Source organism: Stylophora pistillata, chromosome 2 (genome assembly GCF_964205215.1).
Source record: "Stylophora pistillata chromosome 2, jaStyPist1.2, whole genome shotgun sequence".
In the NCBI taxonomy this organism is placed as follows: Eukaryota; Metazoa; Cnidaria; class Anthozoa; order Scleractinia; family Pocilloporidae; genus Stylophora; species Stylophora pistillata.
The window spans coordinates 26,731,662-26,757,572 of NC_142520.1; the positions used below are offsets into that span (position 1 = coordinate 26,731,662).

The window sequence follows — 25,911 nt, forward strand, 5'->3', positions numbered from 1 at the left end:
AGCTAGCTGTGTTTATATTATTTCCAGACAAATAATATTGTAGGAAAATCGATTACCTGACGAGGGAATTCCGCGTAAAATTGCACACGAAAACTGAATCGCGAAGCGATGAGTGGGATATCGGTTTTCAAGTACAATTTAACGCGGAATTCACGAGTCAGGTAATCGATTTTCCTTGAATCGCACAACTGAATGAAAATAAGAAAACAAGTGGATACGAAACAATTTCACTTAGCCTCGTTTTCAACTCGCAATTCCACGCTAAATACCTCGCTTCGTTAACCAATCAGAATGCGAGATTTTATTCAATGATGCGACTATTTTAAAAATTCAAGATGGCGTACACCAAGGTGGAAAATTTATTCCAAAGGATTTGCCTGCTCATTACATAAATGGAATTATCTATCTTTCATACTAATAGATACAGAAGGCGAGTCTCTGAGGACGTCTTCCCCTCCACTCTCCCTGATCAGATAAATCCCCTAAAAACCTCTCTGAATAGAGGTAAAAAATCCATTATAAACATAGAAGAGGCACGAACTTCTTTTGCCAAGAAGAAAAATTAAAAATCGATCTCCTTCAGAAAAGCAACAAAAAAAATTGTTATTTTGTTTGCCGCCAACACTGACCTGGAAATTGTTGGGATTTGATAAATAGACGCCGAACAGTCTTCAGCAGTGTAGGCCTTGTTGCAAACGCAGGATCCATTGATGCATTTACCATTAAACGTACAGTCATTGGGACAAAGCAGTTCACTGATCTCGTCTACTGAAATAGAGTTTTCTTCGCCACTGCCATTCGAAGATTGAGACATATTTATGGCTGCCAAATTACCACAGTCGTTCATTAAGATAGCAACGCTGCCAGTTGCGAAAGATAAGTCTCCAGTCAACTGTTGAGAAAATAAAAGAACAATCACCTTTATAGAAAAAAAAAATTGAAAGAAAACAGATACACTATTCTATCAAACGAAAATTAGCTTTGCTTTCCATGCTGCCAACTCATTTTTTTGGCTAAATAAAAGCACATCAGTAATTTATATTAAAAGAACATTCCTATAATTAGGATGCAAACCAAAAGAAATAGAAAGTTTGGGAAACATCCCATTCGTACCGTTGCCAAAATTACTCACTCAGATAATTTTTTGTTGTTCACTTACCTCGACATCAGCTGAACATGTATTTACCAATGCTTGCACATTGACTCCAACTTCAGCACAGAGCTTACCAATCTCAGTCTCCGAAATTCTCTCGGCACAATAGCTGGTCGCGTTTTCCTTTGATAATTGTCCAACTTGCGACGCCCTTCTATAGCGGGGTTGTAACTGGGGAGTTTGTTTAAATATCTGAACATCTTCCTCTGTCAGATCATCAGTGTAATGGACATCTCTTTTGTCTCGGTCGCACAGAAACATTGGTGACAAATTCTTTTTCATTGCAGTCGGAAAAGCGAGCTCAAAAGAATTTTTGCAGTCTCTGGTGTTGCACAAGCATGCCTCGGAATAGGTAACAAGCTTATCTTCTAGATCAGGAGGGAGTGTGTCGAAGTAACTTTGTCCGTTGATTAGTCTGGAAAAATTTAAATGAAACGAAACATTTGTTAAAAATATTGTCATCCAAATTGTTCAAAAAAGAAATCGAAATTTTTCTCAGTTATATAGACAAAATTTGAATAGTTTTCTTGTTGATGTTCTATTTTGTTTCCTTAGGCTACCTCTTTTTTTACTTAGGCTACCATGCATAATATGATAAAAATGCATTTGTTGATGATGTAGAGAGCAAACGAAATATAATATTCAGGAAAGATTGGGTGAAAAAGACGGCTATAGCCACATAAATTTGGCTGCTCCACCACAGATTTTTCAGCGCACAGAAGACGCAGAAAGAGAAAACGAAAACACATTTCAGCCTCAAAATTGGGTTTGTAGGACTCTGTAAAGTTTTATACGTTACAATCGAATCTCATCTGCCACTTCAGTGAAGTTCTCAATTCTGATCCGTCCATTTCATTTGAACACGACCTATTCTTCAGTCTTGAGTATGACAGCCGTTGAGAGGCGATGTTCCTATTTCCTTAGAAACCTTTACCTTTTATACAATGTTGCAGAACTGAGATGACTTTAAAGAAGTTTATGCGAAAAAAGAAAGTGAACAACGCGCCTCAAATTTTGCCGATTTTAAGCCTAAACTTTATTATAACTTGAAACGCGAAAAGCAAAGAGAAGAAATATTTTAAACAGTACAGTACATTAAGTCCAGAATATTTGTCAATGTCTCATTCCATGTTAATTTCCCTTTCAAATTGTCAGGTATTGATAGCCGAATAGGGTGCGAGATCAACCCTGGCTATCAATTATAAGGAAACGTGGTTCATTTAGGAAATAATTTATGTTTATGTATTTTAAACGAAGTATTTTCCTTGTTGGTTTGCTTTTAACGACCATGATGTTTGTTTTACCTTAAGTTGTTTCCGTATGTATTTACATTTTTACTCCAGTCGTACAAACAAAGTCCGGTTTCATGTGCTTTATTTTTCGCCCTCGGTGTGTACACGTTGACATCGATTCCCCAGGAGTTTCTGAATATGGCAACTTTGGCTCCGGATGGAAATAACACCTGAAAAGCAAGAAATTCATATATTGTTATGGGCGCGTATTATCAATGGCAATTATTACCTTATTGGCCCTTCTTAACGATTTAATCCTCGGACTGACAATGGGGACGGGTTCATAATATTCTAGGTACCTGCATACAAGGGGAAGAAACGCGGAAACGTGGAAACACGTAGTAATTGTTTCCGATAAAAAAGTCAAAAAAGGAAGTTAAAAAACCAATAAAGGAGTTTCACATACTCTTGCTTCCTTGTACTCGATCCTTTACGTCACATGCGCTAGTACTTACATGTAAATAAAAGGCATGTGTAGCTCAATACCCGCGCATGGTTGTAAAAACCTGTCTTTAATCCAAGATTTCTCGACTACTTACCGCACAATTTGGATATATCAACAAAGTTGAAATGGTAAATTGGCCACCGTAACGATTACAAAAGCTGACGTTTCGAGCGTTAGCCCTTCGTCGGAGCGAATAGAGGAATTGTGGGTTGTGTGTGCTTTTAAAGGCAGAAAATGGAGCTACGTTATTGGTGGGAACATGGCAAAAGAGAAAAACACGAATAAATTAGTGGAATGAAAAGCGTTCGTTGATCCCCGTGGGATTTAGACTGCTGGTTTGAAAGATGAGCTTTTGTTCAAGAGTTTTACGGCTTGCAGTGCTACCTAAGTGTAAGGAAAGACCGCAGATTGCCATATGTTGCTTAAAACGATTAGGTAAATTAAAATGTCTAGCGACTGGTTTCGATGTGTCCTACTTGCGCCCAGTTTCTTCTAAGCACTTGGTCGCTCATTGGCGATTCATTAATATAAACGTTTTAAAAATTGTTTTCAAGTACCTTGTATAATGGTAAGTTGCTTAAGAGCGAACGTTTGAATTGACCGAGTTAAAATCGGAAAACGTGGCACATGATCGAAAAGGTAAGAACCTTTATATTTTTCCCAGAGATACCTTATAGCGAGCTTAGAAACGTGGTAAGGTTTTTTTTGTTTTTTTGTTTTTAATTTTTTTCTTTACCAGACTTGCTTCTTTATCCTAGAAATTCACCAAAACTGAAACGAGCGTCGGTAGCCGTAAAATGGCGAAAATCAGTGCCCCGAGTAGAGGCAAAAGAACTTTGCTCGTGAAAAGTGCAAAAGAAAGCAAGCTCGCATCAATTTGACAAACTTTTATAGGAGGGATTGATGTATGGCTTAAGTCTAAAACGGGACCGTTTCATTTAATTTTGACATCACGAAACGCTTTTAAAAAACACCAAATGAATATTTCAAAATCCAAATATCGCATTTTGTAGCACATTTTCAATTATCATTTCCACTATGCGGTATAACTCAGAATCGGTTCAGGTTAAGCTCATGATAAGTGGAAATAGTGTTGTTGCGAGGATATAAAAAATAACTTTGGGCTTTTCATTTCCGCACGGAAAAATCAGGCTGAACTTTGTAAAAATCGCAACATCGTCATTTACCTCACGACATAATCTAATTAGGCACCCCGTGGTTAGATCTTGAATTCCAAGCACAATTTAGAAGTTAGCACCGTGGTCGATCAGGAAATTAATACAGCAAGCTAGCCGTACATAGCTAACCACGGCAGATTGGTTTTAATCTCTGCTTTCGTTTCAATTTCGCATCCATTTCCCATGGCGGAATTGTTTACAATAACACATTTCTTAAACTAGCGGAGGGCGTCTGTTTTTCTTTGGGTATTCGACTACCTATACGTCTTAAGAAAGTTCTGGGGTAAACTTGAGCTTGATTGTGGACTTGAAAGAGGACGATTCAATAATTTATAACGGCAGGTCAAATGTTTTTTGCCGAAGACGTTGAAGACGGGAAGCTATCTGTGTGTAGATGTGACACACTCAAGCATTTGTCACGCAAGGCTGAAATTATTTCGATCTTTTTCTCACTTGTAATTTTACGGCCACGAATATCGATGAATAGCGTTTTTTAACAAACTTGTTTATATGATAATTTTTCTTATCAGCTAGTCATTGCTGTGGAACTTGTTAACTTAGCAGCGGGAATCTCATGTAGAGTTGATTGTACTAGTGACATTACCTAGAAGAGCTAATAAGGAGAACACAAAACAACAAATACCTGTGGACAGGTAGATGAAAGAATAATATAACTGTTTCAATGTGTGAAGATTTACAAAATACCTTAATTTATGAATAATTGCCATATTTTTTACTAATTCACTGTTAATGTGTTGAATCTACGGTCCCCAGTGTAAATTTTGGTCAATGTAGATAACTAAATACTTAATTTGAGGTTTGCGGGCAATGTTAGGAATATGAATAAGGGATCTTAATCTTGCAGATGAAATTACCATATAGCCGTAATATACCAATATTACCTTGGAACATTTTACCTCGTGCTTGCGTAATCGCAAGTTTGTCTTATTTGTAAAGGTGTGGTCGTTAACTCGATCGAATAAATTTTGCTTAGCGTACTAATTGACATTCCTTTTTTTTAGATTTTGACGTTCAAAAAGTGTTGAATTGGTGTCAGTGACGTTTTATACACCTATTAATCGCAGCTTCAATATCCGGGCAACCCACAGACTTTTGACTATCGTCCTTTGAACCATATCTGGGTGGGGTAGGGAGTTTAAACCGGAAGCGTCAGGTCTTACTGGTCAGCAAACATCTTTTTTGGCAGCTATCAACTAATTAATCATAACAAGGATGTCCAATATCGAATATTAATTATTGGTAACGGTGCTACTCTCTTATTTGCCAAGGAATATTGGTGGTTTACCTTTTAATATGGAGGTACTTAAAGCGGATGGCTTTAAAATATAGGGGCTGCTGTATGGTCTAGGTTTTGGAGCTTGAAGAGTCTCATCAATTGCTGATCGTGCCTTTTACAAAACATCTGACAATGTAATGAGGGTCTCAATGGAAAGATGGCTTTCACGGCTAACGGTTACATCTTTTAGCCATCTTATACAGCTAATGAGAATTTTTTTACGGTTACATTATTTTTAGGACTTACAGTTAAAATTTGTCAACTTTTATGCCTAACAACTATTTATTGCCGTTTTACGGCTAACAGTTAACCCCATTGAGAACCACTAAGATCTAGCACCTGAGCGTGGTATTTGAACATGATTTTGGCCTAGGGGGGCTGGAACCAATCTTCAAAAGTTAGAACTCCTGAGGGGAGGCCACGTTGAAGGTTTGAATTGATCGCTGCATCATTTTTTCTTCTAGCATAATACTTTCAGTATCCCTCCACCTAACGATGTCATCTGTTTGATAATAACCAACGTGAAAAATCGTGCCACATTGTCATCTTCTTTCACTCACGACTGAGTCTAGTGATGTTCCGTTAAAAATAGTTAACGTATGGGTTTTAAACGGAGGGGGGAGGGGGTGGGTCGAGTCCCCCCACAGTTGTATCTCTGCTTTTCAGTGAAACACTCTTCCAAGGTAACATATTCAATATTTATCTAATTAACAAGTTTTTTAAAAGTGTTTTTTTCGGGGTCCAAACAAATGGCAAGAAGGGAACAATCCAATGTGTTTTTGTCATTGTAGATATTTCGACCTTGCGTGACAAACGTTTGCGTATGTTGAATTCATAGTAGTATCAGATAGCTTTCCGTCTTCAACGTCTTCAGCAAAGAACATTTGACCTGCCGTTATAAATGATTGAATTGTCCTCTTTCAAGTCCACAATGAAGCTCAAGTTTACCCCAGAACTTTCTTAAGACTTATAGGTAGTCGAATACCCAAAGAAAAACAGACGACCTCCGCTAGTTTAAGGAATGTGTTATTGTACACAATTCCGCCATGGGAAATGGATGAGAATTTGAAACGAAAGCAGAGATTAAAACCAATCTGTCGTGGTTAGCTATGCAAGGCTAGCTTACTTTATTAATTTCCTGATCGACCACCGAGCTAACTTCTAAAATAAGCTTGGAATTCCGGATTTAACTACGGGGTGCCTAATTAGATTATGTCGTGAAGAAAATGACGATGTTGCGATTTTTACAAAGTTCAGCCTGGTTCTTCCGTGCGGAAATGAAAAGCTCTAAATTACTCTTTATATCCTCGAAAACAACACTATTTCCACTTATCATGAGCTTAACCTGAACCGATTCTGAGACACCGCATGGTGAAAATGATAATTGAAAATGTGCTACAAAATGCGATATTTGGAGTTTGAAATATTGGTGATTTTTAAAAGCAATCCGTGATCGATGTCAGAATTAAATGAAACGGTCCCGTTTTAGACTTAAGCCATACCTCAATCCCTCCTAGACAAATTTGTCATGAAGCAAGTCTGGGAAAAAAAAACCTTACCACGTTTCTAAGTTCACTATAGGGCATCTCTGACTGAAATATGAGGATACTCATTTTTCGGTCGATGTGCCACCTCTCACGCATTCTTGAAAAAAAGTCACTCTTAATAGAGCAACAAAAGACAAAGTAAAAACACCTTTGAAAATTTTGTAAAAGAGTGAAATAACGGGCTCTTATAATCTATCAAAATTGTATTAACAAACCTTATAATAGACACTCACCTCGTAGTCGATATTTCGACCATTTATCATTTTGTTTATGGATATTCCCGGTGACAAACATTTTTTGCCCCGTATTTTCACCGTTATTGGAGTTGTACTGTCACGGGTAAGAAGGTCGTTGCAGCAGCTGAACTCAATAACATTATTATGGTCTCTCACAACTGCACCACAATTGCAGGTAGGGAAGCCGCCACAACGCCACTGCCTCGTTTGAACCTATTTAAAAAACTGTGTCAATCAATCACGTATATTATGCAACAACTTATATAGAAACACCAATGAGTGCAGTTTACGTAGTAGTGGAGCTCCTGCTCTCCAAAGGCGCGCGAGCTGAACCCAATACCTTAAAAAGTTTTGTAAGCTATTGATCTAAAAACTTTGGTTGTCGCGTAACTGTCCGTACGTAGGTCTGTACGTACTTCCGAACGTCCGCATGTCCGTACGCCAAGCCCCATACCTTGACAAATAAGAGAGTAGCACCATTACCAATAATACATACTCGATATTGGACATCCTTGTTATGATTAATTAGTTGATAGCTGCCAAAAAAGATGTTTGCTGACCAGTATCACGTGACCATATCGCGGGCCTAGGTTAATGATTCATCTAGGTCGATTGTCTTTTTGAAGTTAACGATGTACTGGTTTTTCGATGGGATCGCGACCCACCTCAAAGTTCCTCTCCATATTCTTGTACAAGATATAATCACCGCGCCCCATAAAATCGAACCATCTGAAATTTAAGGTTAACTGTTAATCAATGTTTCTGTCTGTATCAATTAATTAAATAGTTAATTAATTAACTGATTGATCGATTGAATCTATTTTTTTTTTGTTGAGGTTTTTCCATTCTCAACTGGCTTGTAAGCAACATGTTTCCACTAGAAAACCGGGAAATAAATTGCAGCAGGATCATTTTTTGAATAACTTGGGTTACGATAGCAAGTTATGAAATGTTGTTGTTGCTGTTGTTTCCCCCCAAAAACCGTTAGGACTAAAATGATGATAATGATGATAATAATGACTATAATAATAATAACAATAATAATAATAGTTATTATTATTATTACTATAGTAATAATTGTCTTTCTGACATGAGGACAGTGTCTCTGATCATTCTGTCGTAACTTACACGTCAATAAATTGTTAAGGACCTGAAGCGCCTACTCATCATGTTTTTTTTTTCGGGGGGAAGCAGGGGTGGGAAGGGGAGGGACATTGTCAAAAAATAAGTTATTTCCACTCAAAAAAGGGTTTAGTTCCAATTTCACTCCAAAATCAAACCCCTTGAACTGCGTGCAAAAAGAATGTGGGATGGATGTCTTCCGAAGATAACAGATCACATGACATGGGGAATCCTCACCCAATCTACTCCGAAAATAAAAATATACCAACCTTCCACGTCCTCGAGGATGCAAAACACTATAATGAGGATCTGTAACAGATTTGCAATGCTCTATAGTTGAGTTTTTTATAACGGTAACCTAAAAGAACAAATAAAAGAGAGACGTTAAAGCATATCAAGTCCTCATTTAATTCTTACGGCAATATCTCCTTACTACTTATAGACTTACCAATGTATCATTTGATAAGAGCTTTTATTCTCTTTATCGTCATTTTCATCGTAAGTGCATTAATAATAACGATTACTTTCAATAAATGTCATTGTCAGTAAAAAAAAAACAATCGTGGCCACTGTCAAAAAATTATTTCGCACACACTTTGCTAGTTTGTGGGCTTAGATAGGTAACTGAGGGAAATCAAGTTAGTTTTATTTATTATATATATATATATATATCTAATATAACCGTAGAAATATACGAAAAACGGTCATCATAACGAAAGCACCGATTTCACTTCGCGACATACCGAAATTTTACACTTTATAGCCTCTTGCTATGCAAAAGTTACATCGCTGAATAGAGATCGGATAAAATTAAATTTTCCCGAGTTTTCATAGACTATTATGCACCATTACTGGTAGATTCCACATATATCAAGCTATAAACCTAACATTCATTGAGAGAATGACTGTCTTTGGTCAGAACATCAGAAGATTTAAAGCACTACCGGTCAGCTTTATTCTTCACTGGATTTGCATATTTAATTACTTTTGTTTTAATTAGCGGAAGAGTGTCCACTCAGTTCGCTTGGAAAAGACAAGAAATAAAAGTAATCACTTCATCTTGACTAATAAAGACTCATTCTATGCAACTACATAGATATAAAGTTTAGTGGTATACCGAGTGATAACAAATTGATAAAAAACGATAGATGATATCCTCACATTGCAATTGTAATCTAGAAAGAAAAAAAAATTGAGGTATCCAAGCGATTTTTCGCGAAAATTAGTCTTGTATTTCAACAAAGATGCTGACATCAGCATTTGTTTCTGAAAAGGGAAGGAAACGATACATACAGAAAATCAAACATATTTATAAATATCTTAAAACTGCATGGTAAATGGTAACATAAAAACCTCTTTTGGTATGTTTTTAACGACGAATCGTTGCAACCGGCGCTTTTAGCGTCTCTGGCAGCCTTCCTCTGGTTTAGCTAATACAGTCTAAGTACCTTTTGATAAAATAGTTTTAATCAATCGGAGAATAAGTCATAGAATAAGGCATACATACCCAGATTGTGGGGAGATGAACTTTTCTTGGGTCCCAAAACTGGCTGTTTTTATAAGATAACTCTGGGATTATAGCCTGGAGACCTTCTGTTACGGTACCTTGCTTACAAGCAGCCTTAATTTTAACAGTTATATTCTTCGTTCCGGCCTGAAGTTCAATTTCACAGGAAGATTTTGTATCAACCAGATCTACGTCTGGAGGCGTTCGAAATCTTATTTTTGGCAATCCGCGTTTGGTTCTGCCAATCGGTATAGTGGGTGTTATAGTAATTTCTTCAGTGGAAAGTTGACATGATTCCATCGTCACTACACTGGGGTGAAACTAGAAGAAAGAGAAATAAAAGGCATTCCTTAAATCACAGGAGCAGCATCTAAACTCACTCCCAACTTCTTAAAAAGGTGTTGCGGAGAGGAATACTGACAGTAATGATTCAGTTTAGCAGCTCGAGCGCTAGTTTGCTTTTGACAGCTCAAGAGAGATGGCTTAGGGAATGTGGGAGGCGTATCGGGGAAGACAAATCTCTATCATCTCTTTTTTTCTTTTCGACAGAAGATCCAACTAAATACAATATTGTTCAGAAAAAATAGATATCTCTTGATTACCTTCAGTCCTGCGAAGAATGGAGCTCGGATGTTCTTTGTTGGTGACCACACGTTCTTTGGAGAAGTAGTGAACTTTGCAGAGACGTTGCAAACTATCTGTTGATATAAAGAAACAGGTCTAAGTTTCATTTAAGAGTCGCTTCATCTGAATCGCTTGCCCTCGATAACTACGTTTCGTTTCAAATAACAACAAAAAAGTGGCCTGTCTTTTCATAGACGATGATAGCAACAAAAATTGGACTCGCTTTTTTAATCAGATGGTTTGCTTCAAAAGTTTGAATTGAACCCCTCTGGACAAGGTTCTGTTGACTTTCTGCCTTCTCGGTTAATCGCACAAGATGTTACCAGGAAATTTAGTGAAAAAAAAAAGAAAAAGAAAAGAAAAGTGCAGCAATTGAAGGAGATTTGAAAATCATTCAATTTCTTTTATCCACGCGGGGCAAGGAGAGGGCTTGAAGCTACTCCCTCTGAAAATCTTTTGAGTCGTTTATCCAAAGGAGCTCAAAATTAGAGAAGTAGATATTGAAAAGCTCAGTTCGTCTAAAATAGTAACAAAATTGGGTGAAATCTAGCAAAATTGAAAATTCCAAAGCGTGATCCTCAAGACGGATTGAGTCTTTTCAATAACTTTTTTTGGCATTTCACTTTATTTCAAGGAGTTTCAGAACCATGTTCTTTTTGTGCCCCAACAGGAAAATGAAAACATGCCTTTAGCCCTGTATCGACATTTTCCCTCCAAAAACCGTTAGAATTAAGAAAACAAAAAACATACGATTGCTCGGGAGAAAACGTTCTATCAGATGAAAGATCCTAAACATTTACTGGGGTACAGTTTCAAGCCCTTTGTTGGCCCAGTGTGACTTCGTTTTTTTTTTTTTTTTGGCTTTTTTTTTTGTCCAAAGATCTACATTAAAATAGAATTGTTAAGACCTGTGCACTGTACATGTAAAATCAATAATTAAAGTCAATTAAATTTCTCAGAAAAATATAATGTTCTATAAACTTACCCATTGACCTATTCTGTACTTATCAGGTTCCAAAGTAGAACGAACTTTTGCATTGGCAACGCTTTGGCAAAGCTCTCCATCTCCAGAACATATTTCCTCACTTTTTAAAGATTCTCCTTCAGCAAACCAGTCTATTCTGTAGGTCACATTCTTCCACTTCTCTACGCCATTAAAAACATTGACCTCACACAGCAAGGTCACTTCCACTTCCTGTTCACTCCGGAAAGTAATGTTAGGATCTCCAAGGTTGTCACTGGAAAATGCTGTTGGCGGGTCTGACCAAATTGATACAATATAACAAAAATACATATATCTAACAATGATTCCAACAGCGCGCGTTGGATATGAGATGGTGGATAGCCAACGAGGTACGTACGTAATAGGAGGCAGCATGGCCGAGTGGTCAGCGTGTCGGACTTGCAATACCTCGCTCCCGGGTTCGAGTCCCGCCCTGACCACTACCTGAATTTGTTTCACGGTGGCTCCGAGTTCAAATCCTCGGCAATGCTTGTAAATAGCCAACTGGTTTGCCTCCGGCCAGTTGGGATTCTTAACAATGTTATATTCAATTGAATTATTTGTTTATAGCCCACAAGGTAAACTACTGGGTTACCAGTAATTGTGTTACCTATTAAAGTTAATTTTTTTTTTTTTTTAACGCCGAGTTCACTGTAATCGTCTCGTATATGACAGGCGCGGGTGGAAAAAATGTGTTATCAAAAAAACGCCACAAAATAGATAAAACTAAAATGGAACAAAAAATAAAACCGAACCAATAAAAAAATACGCGTACGCTTACCATATTTGTAGAGCACTGTGATCAGTAACTCTTGAATTGCATTGTCCAATGATCCAGTTTTTAATAATATCAAGCAATTTAAGTCAATAAAACATGTCTCGACAGAAACGTCTTTAAATGTCAGTTACATGAACTCGGATGCTAAATTTTAATAATAAAAGGGCACGTCCTCTATGCATGCAAAAACTGTTAGTTTCTGCAGCTGAAAAACTTATTCTCTGAATAAGTCTTGCCCCTACGTGTTAAGATATCAAGCCTTTTAAATAATAAATATCAAAAACAGATACTTTTATTGCAATCCTTTATTATTTACAATCGGGTGTGACTTACCATAACAATCTGGGTGCACTCCTTCTTTTCCGTAAGGACATGGTGTCATGTCACCTAAAAGATGGAATTTGACATAAAAAAAATAAGTCCCTGTCCACACTGCGCCGGAGAAATTTGGAAACACAGCTTTATACCTACGGTTAGGCCTACCGTCTACACTAATCCGCCAGCTTTTCGAAAACGCTCTTCAAACTGGAGTATTTTTAAAGCACCCGCTTTGTGTTTTAGTGTGGACGGAAATTATTTTAAAACGGCACTCTTTGAAAATGATGACGTCACGATCATCACGTAATTTCTCTGTTCGAGGTTTTCTCCAAACACAGATCTAAAATGACCGGTGATTGTTGCTTTTGTAAATTCCTCCGGCGTAGGGTGGAAGGAACCCAAAGAAAATCTCATGACTCTTATTTAGCTACAAAATTATTATTTCATTGGTTTGGCCTAAGATAGTACACGTAGAAATCGCCACAGTTTTTAACATTTATGTCAAAGGTGTCGTCGCAGACGAAGCCAAAACTGTTGATGCATACTTGGCGAACAACATTTCCTTCTGTTACTGTTGGATGGCGACCGTTTAACCAAATAGGGTCATGTGTTCCGCAGCGATATTCTGGCACTGTCTTTTCTGGCATCATCACTTTTTCGCCAGTATCACTTGTGAAGCGATACCATCCGCCTTGCAAGTCGCGATCACACAATGCTGGTTGTCCCGGTTGCCAGATACTCTTGATGCTGCGTCGAGGATCGTTGATCTCTTTGTAAGTTGAGTTGCTGCAGCAGTTATTGCAATTTACTGCCTGACATACTTGGAAATTCAGGTAGATAGCGATCAAAAAGAAACTCAGACAGGCAAGCTGACTGAAGCTCACCATGTTATTAAATCACACTTCAGATGCACAGTTCTTTTTGTAATTGATTTGATCGAGTTCTGGTTACGAATACACCAGGGGGAAGAAGAAACGAAGCTTTATAATCATTACCATGTAGATTTTGATTGGCGAATTTCTTGGATAACAACAAGTTTATGTTCATATTTAATGAGGCATGGCGATATATATGTTCATTTGTAGTTTGATTGGCCAGAGTAGATTTCCCTCGATGCTGAAGGAAGTTCAAGACCGATTTTCTCCATGAATGTTTCAACTTCCCCTTTTAAAACAACGAAAATACGTGCCTTCTGTTAAGCTGAACCGGAAGTAAACCCATGTCTAGGCAGTTCTGTTCCTGAATTTTACATCAGTTTGCTTCAGCGTGTTTTCAATGAGCAAATCGTAAACGAGGCATAGCCGAAATGACTGCGGCAAATAGAAAACGCAGGTGAACAGTCCTATTGTATGAGTGTACACAGTTACCCAGTTCACGAGGAGAGAGTTTAGAGAAACCCAAATTCAAATAATCTGTATAATTTAATCTGTGTAGTTTATAAAAACCTAAATCCAAAGAATTTAAGTATTAAATGTACTTGACTTTTACTGAAGCGATCGCAATGATTGCAGCGATCATATGGATCGAGATCAGCCTCTCTAACAAAGCAAATCCTTTAATTCTGAAGAAAGGAGTGATTCACAACATCTTTAGACGCAAAGGATTCAGTGATTGTCGGAACAAATATCACGGTTTCACGGAGCTCACACTTCTTTTTTTTCGAGAAATGCAAACTGAAGAAATTAAATGATCACTAGATCTTAGGTCTTTATTTCGATAAATAGAACATCGTATCAGTGATTCTCAATACTTTTGAACATCTATCGCCGGATCAAACTCCTCAAACTCGAACTGTACTCGGAAGTTTGAGAAGGGATGCAAGAAGCTGCTTTTGGTGTTGGTCTGTTTGCGACACGTTCAACAGGTTGTTTTTTGACATAATCAATATTTTCCCTTTTAATTGCGTTTTCGATCATTAAAATCCAATTAGTATGCATCACGCGTGTGATGATAGCACTACACGTATACGTAGTTGCATAATAACGTATGTAATGCCTTACCGGAGATGATTCCCAGTAGCCATGCTGGCTACGTCGTAATAATATGTTTTGCACTAGGTTAGCTTCAGTTTTGTGCTTCATTAAATGAACTTAAAACAAACTACTTAACGTCTCACGGCTAAACGCAGTAACCAGTCCGATACGTTCCAGTTTTGTTTCAGGGTCACATACAACAGACAAAGAAGTAAAATGATGTCTGATCGAGTCTTTTCTTCGCTAAGCGTAATTAACTAACAATGGCGCCATTTCGAGATCTAGTAGCTCTAGTGTCCTTATAACATGAACTGTGCGCTATATAGCGAAATGATATCAATAAGGGTGCTTTTCGCTGTTTTTTGGGGATGTATTACCTTTTTTTATTTGCGTGGCACTTTAAATTACTGGTCATACCATATCTGAGGCCGGCGGGTTTTTATTTTCTTTTGACATCTCTTTTGAATGTGTTATGGATTATTAACATTATAAGCATGCATTACGCATCTGAGATTGATTGCCCTCCTTCCGAGACCTCCAGATAGTAAAGCTATAGAAGCCTCTTTGAACTGACTTGACGGCTCAGTGAGTTCTGTCTCGAGACGAGCTAAAAGTCCTACGCAACCAAATGACGCGTAAATAACTTCGAAACAGTGCGGAATACAACAATTTCTCAGCTTTCAATCAGTCAGTCATTCCATCAGAGTCTTATCCGACCGTCTCTCACGATTCTGTAATCTCATCTCAAAAAAATTGTTTGGTGATTGTTTACGAGCAAACACGACACATGCTGTAATTTGAGCCCAAAATAGCTTTGCATAATCGGAACCTTAATGAGCAAGTGTACCCTCCGGCTGAACCCGTTTCAGCTCAGTTATTTACTCGTGCACGTAGGGTTTGCAAGACGTGCTTCATCAGCTGAAAATGACTGACGATTCTGATTTCCTGGTATCCGAGCCGAGGAGAACGAAAAGATTCTTTTGCAACAACAAGCTAAGTTGACTCCACTTCAGCATTGAGGGTTATAATCATCGTAAAATATCGAACTAGGAGATGTCTTAATGCGCGCAATTCTACCATGATCAAACACGATCTGCTAATAGTTTTCAGCGTGTGGCTTTTGGATAAGCAATAGACTTTGAAACGTAATCTTGTCCAACCTTGTCATTAATATGGATTAACATTGTTTTTGGGAGATTATATACGTGCAATAACGTATGTAATGAAACGCTTCTGCACGTGCATGCATCATACTTTAGCGGGACTTCCTGTTTGAAATCTGAGATCAAAATAACTCTCTGTTAACTAAGACTCTGTTTCCAATTTTTTAAACAGAACCTTATAAGGTAGAGCTAATGTCCCCTTGTGAACCCATTTATACTTCATTACTTTATCGGGCACGTACAAGTTCTTTTGAAAGGCGGACGTGCTTTGTTCGTTAAAGCGAAGACGTAAATGTATAAAATATATCGTTTGTTCGGTGAAAGAGCAAAATGCGTGTCAATGTCACGTTGTTTCTTAATACCAGAGAAATGCTAATACGGAAACTCAGCGACAGAGATCGGTGGAATTTAGTTGACACTACAGGGGCTCTGTATACACAGTCATTATTATTGGAAATTAGAAGTCAATATCGAAATCTGACCAATTGTGAATCAAGGGAACAAAACCGAAACTTTCTTTTATTACGCTGCACATTGTGCCACGAAATTCCTTTGGTAATCTCAAATAAGTTTTATTTCCACTTTGTCATCCGCTCTTAAGATGATGCCGAAACGAGGACAGTTGTTCGACTTTTGTGATAAGTTTCGAAACATTGGCAAGAATACCATATAACCCCATACATTAATTAAGCATTCAGTCTTTGTTCGAGGAAAAACAAAATTGGGTTCTGTCCTCGTGTACCGGTTCACAAGAGCCGATACAAAAGACCGAACTATACACAACAGCTAACCAATGATTCCTAAACAAAGAAAGAACAATGGTAATTCCCTTGTGAACCGGTACACCAAGACAGAGCCCAAAATTGTGACAAAGTAGTAACTGGATGAACTAATTTGCATAACAAATTTTGTGCCGTTAAATGAACTGTGCTCCTGCTCTGCAATTCTACAGTTTGTTTTCGAATGTTACGAAATCTAACATCTAGTTTGACCGACTTAAAGCGTTCTATATGAACACAATCGTCAACGACCTTGTCCTCATGTCATTGCCATGACATCCAAAAGCAACACGTCAATAAAAATCGTGCGGAGCGTGATGCTTGAGCATGGAGAATTTAGCTCATGAAAGCGCCTATCACTTTTCGAATGATCGCGTCTCGTCAATACAGGACTGGAGCTCTCTTATTAAATAGCTGTCGGAAAAGAGATTTTAAAGTGAGCATAAGCCTGTGGTGAAAGGAGAGGAATAAGGTTTTCAAGTCAGCGTAAGGCTGTGGTGAACAAAGAAATAATCGGTCATGTATACAAGTAGTCGGAGTAAACACCGCGATTAATCATGGGTAGGAAGACATCAACTTGCTGTGACAAAGTATGTCGATCCATAGCTGTTAATCAAATGTTGCCGCGCAGTTTTCATTTTGGGCAGTTGAATTTGGTTCCGGATAGAAAATATCACTCGAGACGTCAACTTTGGTCAACATTCGATGCATTATGTAATTTTAATTACTCAGAGAGGCACATAAAGGCACCCCTCATTTTTCCGATGCCTGGGCGATTTCTAGCGTTTTTACCCACTGGTTACTTCAGGGTGCCAGTATCCTAATTATTAATTAAAAACTCTTAATTAATGCTATTCAATTCTGTGTAAGAAGAAGGGTAAATAAAGGATGTTGTCGTCGAAATTTGCCCGCTATGTATGTGATCTAACTTTTGAAACTTTCACTTTAAAAAGTGCTTTCAAACTACTGTCGAGAGTTTTCAGTAATATAATTAAAATAAGATATGTTTAAAGCTAATAAAAGCACGCGATCTAAATTAATTGAGTGTACGTGTATCTTGACGGACGAGCGCCCATGCTTAAATGTAGGTAAATTTGGGTAAGTTAGATACTGAAACTGCTATCCGGATTTGACTTCCAGGGAATTGAAAAAGCATCCAAGATTTATTAGCATAAAACAACACTTCCCCCGGGAAGAGAAAACATTTTAAAATAATGTTTGACTAGGATTCCTGTTATTCCTGATGGCAGTAGTCTAGTTTTCTCGAAAGAAAGCTTATGTCTACCATTAACTACATTAAGCTTCAAAATACTTTAATTTAAAGTTGATGGCATAGTAAAACCACTCGTTTTGATTACATAGTGACCTGATAATTATTCCTTGTTTAGTACATTATGTAACGAATCAATCTACAGTTATAACGAAACTCTGGCCACCCTTGTGCCGTCGTTGTGTATTATAAGGTTTGTATTGTTTTTTTTTTTTTTCTTAGTTTACTTCATTTATCTATTTTGTTTATTGCGTTTGAGGAAAAGCAGTTCTAATTAGGCAATGCAGAAAAATTCCAGTTTTGTGTATGTATCTTTCTGTGGACACAAATTTGGTCCCCCAAAAAAGTCTTCAGGGGCGAATGACGTGATCTCTACATTCGTTCATGTGTTTTCTTGCGAGTGCAGTATTTGAAAACCTTGCAGACAGGTCTTCACGAAATGTGAACGACGTTTCGTACGAACAGAAAGCTTTAGTTTGGCTGCGTGTTGTGTGCCGTCTTCTCTTTTTGATTCGACCAAAACCAACGCTGCTTTCTGCTGAATAAATAAAAGGAAGAAATGTGTAGTTTCACTTCGCTGGCTTAGTTTCTGTGCGCAAATTATGTAGCATAGACCCAAAAAAAGTGTTTACATGGGAAAAGAGTCCAAATTCTACAGGATTGCTTTGGTACACAGACATGTCCTCTATTTCATTGTTTCGGAAGTAAAAATGCCCTGTTGCTGTTCCCCCAAAGCCAAGGCGGTTCAAAGTCGTGTTCGTAAACAAAACAATTGTCCTAGTTATGGTAATAAAAGCACGTCGTCTTGCATACCGACGGAAGAGGTATCGTTTGTGTCGATTTACTCGGTCAGTATAAAACACCGTGATTCGTACTTACGCATGCGCAGCGACGCGTTACTTAAAGTTGAAGGCTACAGATGCATAGATAATAGTTTTATTTTGTACTGTTGTCAACGGTAACATTATCGCCAACAGTCAAACTGCAAAGCAAGTGAAAGAAATTTGAAATATGAAAGCGTTTGAAATATGAAATTACACTTGAAAGGCTAGAAATATTCGCAGCGAAATGTTACTTGTAATTCTTTTGGGTAACCCATACATCCTTAAACGGCTCTTTACACGTTCTTTTGGCGGATGTGTTCGGTTGATTGTTAGGCAAGCATCTAGATTCGTTGCGCCTATTCATATAGAAAGGCTAATTCGTTCCCAGATCCTGTGCGGCTGCATTTTGGCGCCAAAACGGAACAACTACACAAAAAGATATAAAACGCGGACTAAGCATTGTGGACTAGGTATAAAACACGGGCTCGGGTATAAAACGCGGACTGCAGACTAAATGCGGCTTACGAACTGCAGTCCATGTTTTTTATTGACCGTTGGTAACAAATATTAGGTAATATATGTATAAAAAAGAACAAACCATCTCGTATGCAGGTGCTGCGATCAATTCATTTGTTTTTGCTGCTGCTGGAGGGGACCAATTTCACGTCAACCTAACAGCTCAGGCACAAAATGCTGTTCTTAGAATTGTTTTGCCTTTTATAACATAGCAAACCTACCAGAGCTCAAACGCACTATTTAATTTACGATGACTACTAGTTTATTTTTCACTTTGTATGTAATAGGACTACATGCTATTGAATTATCTAGGAAAATTAGCAAACACGCGCTCACGCTTGGACTGGCAATAAAATCAGTATACATGTAGATGATCCTATGAATCTAGGTGCGATTAGGGAATGGATTTACACCACCAGTGATGATGAGAATTCTCCCAAGAGTAATCTCAATCCTTAATTCATGTGGCTTTAATATAATTACCCATTTAATATTTAACTGAGAAAATTACGAACGAGCTTTCTTTAATTTACAGTTAGTGTTAATTAAAATTTCATGATAAATTTGCGCGCTCTCAGCTAATCACAGTAACGAAATCTCGCCTTCATATATAATGAATACGGTAATCCGTCAGTACGAGGTCCTATAACAGAGCTGCACCTCTATACGTTGTCACTTTACATGCTGATACGGTTCTATTGATATAAATTATTTTTCATCTTATGATAGTCTTAACTTGTACCTCTATTAGAATAAGCCAAGAAGTAGGAGCCCTCAAATCGAGTTAGAGAGTAATTTACCCCGTAGTCATCTATACAGTGTGTTCACCGAAGTCATCAAGTTCTCTAATCCAAAAGTAAAGATCTCTTAAAGTTTTTCTTCTCATCAAGCATAAGAGGTACTAAGTTTATCTCTGTTTGCAACTTTCCAGCTCAATAGCGTCCTTCGTTTGGTAACCAGGGCACTTTATATTTCGGAGATATCGCGGTGCGGGAAGTAAAGCTGGGCGCGTTTGTCCAAAAATATACACCTATCTCGTGATTTTTTGCTATTTTAGGAGTTAAGGTATCAGGGAAATGCTTGTATAAATGTTTTTTAGTTCGGTTTAGATAATCTGTCGACTAGATAGCCAAAGTAAGTTCCAGATGTTTACATTATTTTCCGGCCGCCACATTAGAGGACAAAGGATGTCCACCAATAGGGCGGTTCCATACTAGGCTCTATCATTTTTCGTAGAGGTAGCCTAAGCTCTCTATATCGGTAAAATAACGACACCAGGAGCAAACAACACACGTATGGAATAAGGTAAGCCATTTTTATCGAATGTTTTCACTTTTAACTACCCCCATGGATATCTAGTAGAAAGTCCCATACAAATCCTTATAAATCGATATGCCATATTGTGTTCCTTGTGTGGTTCATATAGAGAGCTTGGGCTACCTGTGTTTTGCGCGGAACATTTCGACAAATATCTGAACGACGAATATCTGGATGACGCACACATCTTAAACTTGGAGACCGGTATTCTTTTAAATCCTCTACCTTCTGTAATATCGCAATTTCGGGACTTTAACCACCGAATGGTTTTCGATTTTATTTCTTATTGCGTGACGATGAACACGCTCTATTAAGATTAATAATCATTAAGATCTATCCCGAAACTTAATGCTTGATCATTTCTCGTTGTAGTTTTACATAGAACGGCCTTCATAGAGTTGATGCGTTGGGTCACAGAGTTTTTCTTTTTCTTTGATAATAGGAGCTACAATTTACTATTAAGCGATGGAATTATAGTATTAACTGCATATTCAATGCAACTACCAAGCAAGTTCAAAAGTAAGAAAACCCAAGTTTTCTTGTTATTACATCATTGCGCAATCAAGAGCCTTATTGTCACACCACTTTGTCACGTGAGGTCACACAAGCCCGAAACTCCCACTCAAGCAGTACAGCGGAAACCCAAATGAAATTCAAACCTAGTATGTAAGTTGACCATACACTGAACACTTTCAACATGACGGCCAACGTTAACTTCGGCGAACTGAAAGGTTTGTGAACTTCAGTTCGTCAGTATTTCAATATATCACGGGCCCAGGTCACGGAAAAGACCCGTTTAATTAACCGTGTTGGGAACTATGAAACGTACAACTTGTAAGGCACTATATCTGCTATGAGATTAAGCTTTCGAATGTGTACTTTGCAAAGAGATTTGTGACATTCACCAACGCTTCTCAGAGGCTTCAACGCTTCTCAAACACCGACTCTGCCAGGAAGCGAAGGATGGCGGTCTTAGCCGAATTTACTGTCAATGATAAAGTTCTTCAGGAACCATGGGAGACCTTTAAAAGCAACAGTAAATGCCTTTATAGTAAGATATAAGGAATCTTGAAATGTTTCGTTGCCCTGACTTAGGAAGGACAGATACATCAAGGTAGGGCAGATTCCATTTATTTATTTGTTTTTTATCTAAGCGGCGTTTGGGATGTATGAAATTGTAAGCTATGAGCTAAAAAAAGAACAAAAAATATGATAAGACTTCTAATGTATGTATTGTAGTTCTTATTAATGCACTGGTCAATTGAAACCCCACCTCCCCGACCCCTGGGATAGGGCATTGAATATATGCATCCATACTGGAGAATTAACGCGTGGGGCGAAGAAATTAACAAGTACCTTCAAATAGCAGGGTATTTTAGCGGGGATTGTAGCGTTGCACCGGAAGTTGGGTTTTCATTGTGGACTGGAACCTTAGATCTCCAACGCGTGAAAGAAAGGAACTGAGAACATGACGGATGCTGCGCGAAAGGTATTCATAACCTTCATTCTTTCTGAATCCTTAAGTAAACCATGCCATCCTCTGAATTTTAATACTTTTCCGTAAGAATTTGATGTTCTACAGCTTAGAGTTTCGATTTACGTCGATTTTCGTGTTAGTTTGAGATGCAAATTTATAGACATTAGTGATGTCAACTTGGGTTTGCTTGTCAGTTTGCTTTTGAATATATTTGAAGATTTTTTTTTGTATTGTAGATTCCTTTCCAATTTGAGGAACGAAGAAATGTTAGAGATGTTTATAGAGATTGGACTCTGGGGTGAGTGGCTTGACAGAACTAAACAGGCAGAGTTTCATGATAAGGCAAAAATAAAAGTCGTAGTGCTGCCATTAGAAACCTCATCAAAAATTGATACATCTGAGAAAATCACACCAGATGAGCCGAAAAAGGTGCAGGTACGTTTTTTATGTTCCTTTTTATAATGGTGTATGAAAAAAAGTCTGAGTCCAATGGACTCACATCGTACGCTCTTTGTCTATTTATATTTCTCAGGGATGTTTAACATTTAATTGCTAATTAAGTTGTGTTATGAATGTTTGTACATATGAATAAAAAAAATAAATTTAAAAAAAGTCTTTTTATAGGATTACACAATTACTGGTGAACCAGTAGTTTCTATTGTTGTCCTTGCAAAAAAATGAAACAAATGGTCTAAATTGAACATAACATTATCAAGAACATCATTAAGAACCCCAACTGGCCGGAGGCAAACCAGTTGGCTATTTACAAGCGTGGCCAAGGATCTGAACTCGGGGCTACCATGAAACAAATCCAGTGGTCAGGGTGGGACTCGAACCCGGGAGCGGAAAATTACGAGTCCGACACACTAACCACTCGGCCACACTGCCTCATATGTAAGAAATGGGCCATTTGTACTGAGATATATTCTTTTTTCCAAGTTTCATGCAGATACGACCAGTTTAAAAGCGTTTAATACTTCCAATTAATGGACTATAATAATGCAGAAGCTTTACTATTTCTGGTATTATACATATATCTTATTAACCAAGTGCGAGGGCCGTACTGGGAAAATATCGGCCCGAGGTCTTGACAATACTGACCGAGCGCAGCGATGTACGTACAAAAAAGACCGAGGGCCGATATTCTTCCAGTAAGATCCCGAGCAAGCTTGGTTAATAAGAGATTTATTACACGACTGAATTTTAAAGGGACACAAGTGCGATATCATTCGGGACCATTCGGGACAGTGCCCGGTCCAATACTTAGAGAATATTGGACCGGCAATAGAGCATTTTGATTGATTGATTTTAGTTATTGGCCCTCTGACTGCCCGAGTCGTGTAATAAACTGGTAATATCCCCTTACCCTCTTTCAACCTTGATGACTCTTGGGTTGAGAGTTTTTTCCCAATTTTGTACAGCATTGATGATGGGGTAGGAGTAAATTAACTAGAACTATGTTATTGTCTGAACTGCATCGTACTATGAGTCAATTTCGAGCCTAAGTTAAGTTAAAGTCATGAGTCAAGTTCTATTCAATATTTTAATTTTTTTTATTTTTTAATGCTACAGTTTGACAATAAGTTAACCTTCATTGACGTAAAAAAATGTGGCATGCCGAGAAATCGAATACGAAATGGCGGCGGAACCTGCGCAGTGTGAAAAATTTGCCGACTTTAAAAATGGTTTCCGTACAAAGCTTTAGGTGAGAAATAAATAAAATGCGGCTATATGTTTGAAGATAAAGTGGATAGTCAAAATGTCCACGTCTAAATCAATAAAAAACAACGTACTCAACACTCACAAGACCTCCTACGATCCCCCGATGTACCTAAGTTCGGCTCCGGGAGGTAACTTTTTTACTACTTATGGCCTCTCTGATCCTTTAAATCCGCCTGAGTTTACCATTTTCCATGTCTCACCACGCCGATGTAAAGTAGTGTTTTCAAAATTTCCACGTCAGAACGTCTTGTACGATGATCGATCGTCCATTTGAGACATATTTCAAGCAAGGCACAGAGAGCCGTTTAAGTTCGGCCGAAATAGCTGGCAAAATCTCGTATTTCATGTTTTTCCAGGTGTTGACCTGTTTGGGGAAACGAGCGCTTCTGTAAGCAAACAAATTAGTCGAATTTGGTGAAGTCTTGAAACTCACAAGAAAAATAGTCACCATCTTTGAAGGGCTTTGTAACCTAGTTTTTTAAGAGGATTTCCGCTGTACTGAAACTGTTCATCGCATGGAGTATCAATTGTGATAATTTTGATTCCGAAGTTATGAATTGTGCATGAGTAACACAATTCTAGTTAATTACATTTCCTGATGCTCAATAACGTCTTTAAAGTCCTTTGACTTCCAAAACATAATAATCTTTTAACTATTTGTAGAAACGATAATTTTAATTGAAAAATGTCTGATTAGACCCCCATTAGAAGCATTTTTTAAGTGGGAATTGAGAATCGAAAGTCCCTCATTAACATATGCAGCGCCCACGACATCAACCGCTGACTATCGTCGATTACTCGACATGCAGATGTAAAAGAAATATCAGCTATTTTACACTGGCCAGCCTTCTGAACATTTTTCCTTTATAGAGCTCCTCAGTTTCCTAATTAACAAAAGGAACCTGTGTGTCCCATAGACCTTATCACGTATTTGTGTATTTGTGTATTTTATTACAGTATCATGGTGTTTTCTGGAAGCTGTAAGCAATGCACTGCTAAAATATCGTCGGGTGCATATTCTTGTGGCTATATTTTTGTTATTAATTATTACTTGAGTATTGCTAACTTTGACTGTTTATTGGTCTCTTTTAAATTATTTAGGAAGTGTCAAAAGATTTAGGACTGCTGATAAACTTCCCACACTGCACCACTTTGTAACACATCACTTTTCTTGCTAATTGTAAACAAAAATAAATAAGTTCTGTTGTTCATAGTATGAGTTGAGTGAGATGATATACTAACACCTTATGTTAAAAAGCAAAGCAGCCTTCGTTTGAATAATTATTCAATGCAGAGCAAGAACATCAGGGTCACAGATTCCTTCTCATCAGTGGACCTTGGAGTGAAAAGTGAATGAATGATGAGTACTTATATCTTATAATCTACTTGACAACCTATTTTATCAAAAGCTAAAATCTGAATTGTGTTTATTTCGTAAATCAGCGAAAAAACTCTGGGGCATGGCAAACTACCGAGGACAAACGTACCCGGGGTTTGAACATTGAACGAGTCCCCGCTGACGGGGCAAAATGGCGAAAAGTAAAACCTATAAATGTTAAATTCCCCGCCTAATCTCGGGGGTTGGGGGTGGGGATTTCAAATGACTAGTGCATAATCCTTGCCTAACCTTCGTCGTTGGGACCTGCTTAAACTCCCAAATCAATAATATAATGTATTACTTTTTTATTTTCCTTACGCCGTCATTGTTAGTCCCATGTAGCAATATATATTATGCAAATAGTTCTTACTAATCTCTAGCTTTAGCCCTCTATCTACAACAACAGAGGGTCCATGCACAGCGCCACTTTGAATGAAAGACAGGCAAAGAAGGAACGAAACATCCCAATGTATATCAGACTAGGATGTCGAAAATATCAACTGTTAAAATCAGGCTTTCAAAACTAGGAAATATGCCGTTTTCAAGTTAACTTGTGCCTCTGTTTGAAAACGAGTCCTTTTGCAAAAGCTTTCACATGAAAACGAGTTTGATTCACATGAAAATGAAACTATTGACGGAGCACATTTTCATTTGAATGGTTTCTTGCGAAGACTTGTTTTGAGGAAGAGGTAACAACCAACTCGGAAATTGCCTATTATTACCATTGACACTCTATTGAGCATGCTACCTAGATGTGAAACTCTATCAGCGACTATTTTATACGCGTGATACACATGTGTGTGTTACTACATTTCCGTGTACATATGACGATTCTACTTCCACTTCGCCTTCTATTCAAAACGTTTGATTAGCTGACTTTCCATGGTATTCCGATCAGGCTCAAAAGAAACCTCGTTAAGTAAAGGATAGTTAGTAGAGAGTGACTAGCCAGTCCCCCTCTACTAACTATGAGTAGTCCCCCCAGAGGGGGA

General features: G+C 37.9%; 1 protein-coding gene across 1 annotated transcript in view; it reads right to left on the reverse strand.

The window, feature by feature from the left end:
- The window catches only part of LOC111344321 (von Willebrand factor D and EGF domain-containing protein), a 29,814-nt gene extending 16,175 nt beyond the window's left edge, over nucleotides 1-13,639 (reverse strand). The window contains exons 1-11 of the mRNA XM_088749989.1: nucleotides 12,948-13,639; nucleotides 12,516-12,601; nucleotides 11,387-11,661; nucleotides 10,380-10,475; nucleotides 9,778-10,098; nucleotides 8,540-8,628; nucleotides 7,814-7,877; nucleotides 7,146-7,361; nucleotides 2,458-2,615; nucleotides 1,160-1,568; nucleotides 630-892 (exon numbers count right to left, since the gene is read on the reverse strand). Of these exons, the coding sequence (XP_088606115.1) occupies nucleotides 630-892; nucleotides 1,160-1,568; nucleotides 2,458-2,615; nucleotides 7,146-7,361; nucleotides 7,814-7,877; nucleotides 8,540-8,628; nucleotides 9,778-10,098; nucleotides 10,380-10,475; nucleotides 11,387-11,661; nucleotides 12,516-12,601; nucleotides 12,948-13,387 (2,417 nt within the window). The 5' untranslated portion in view covers nucleotides 13,388-13,639. The remainder of the gene's footprint in view (nucleotides 1-629; nucleotides 893-1,159; nucleotides 1,569-2,457; nucleotides 2,616-7,145; nucleotides 7,362-7,813; nucleotides 7,878-8,539; nucleotides 8,629-9,777; nucleotides 10,099-10,379; nucleotides 10,476-11,386; nucleotides 11,662-12,515; nucleotides 12,602-12,947) is intronic.
- Nucleotides 13,640-25,911: the final 12,272 nt, after the last annotated feature.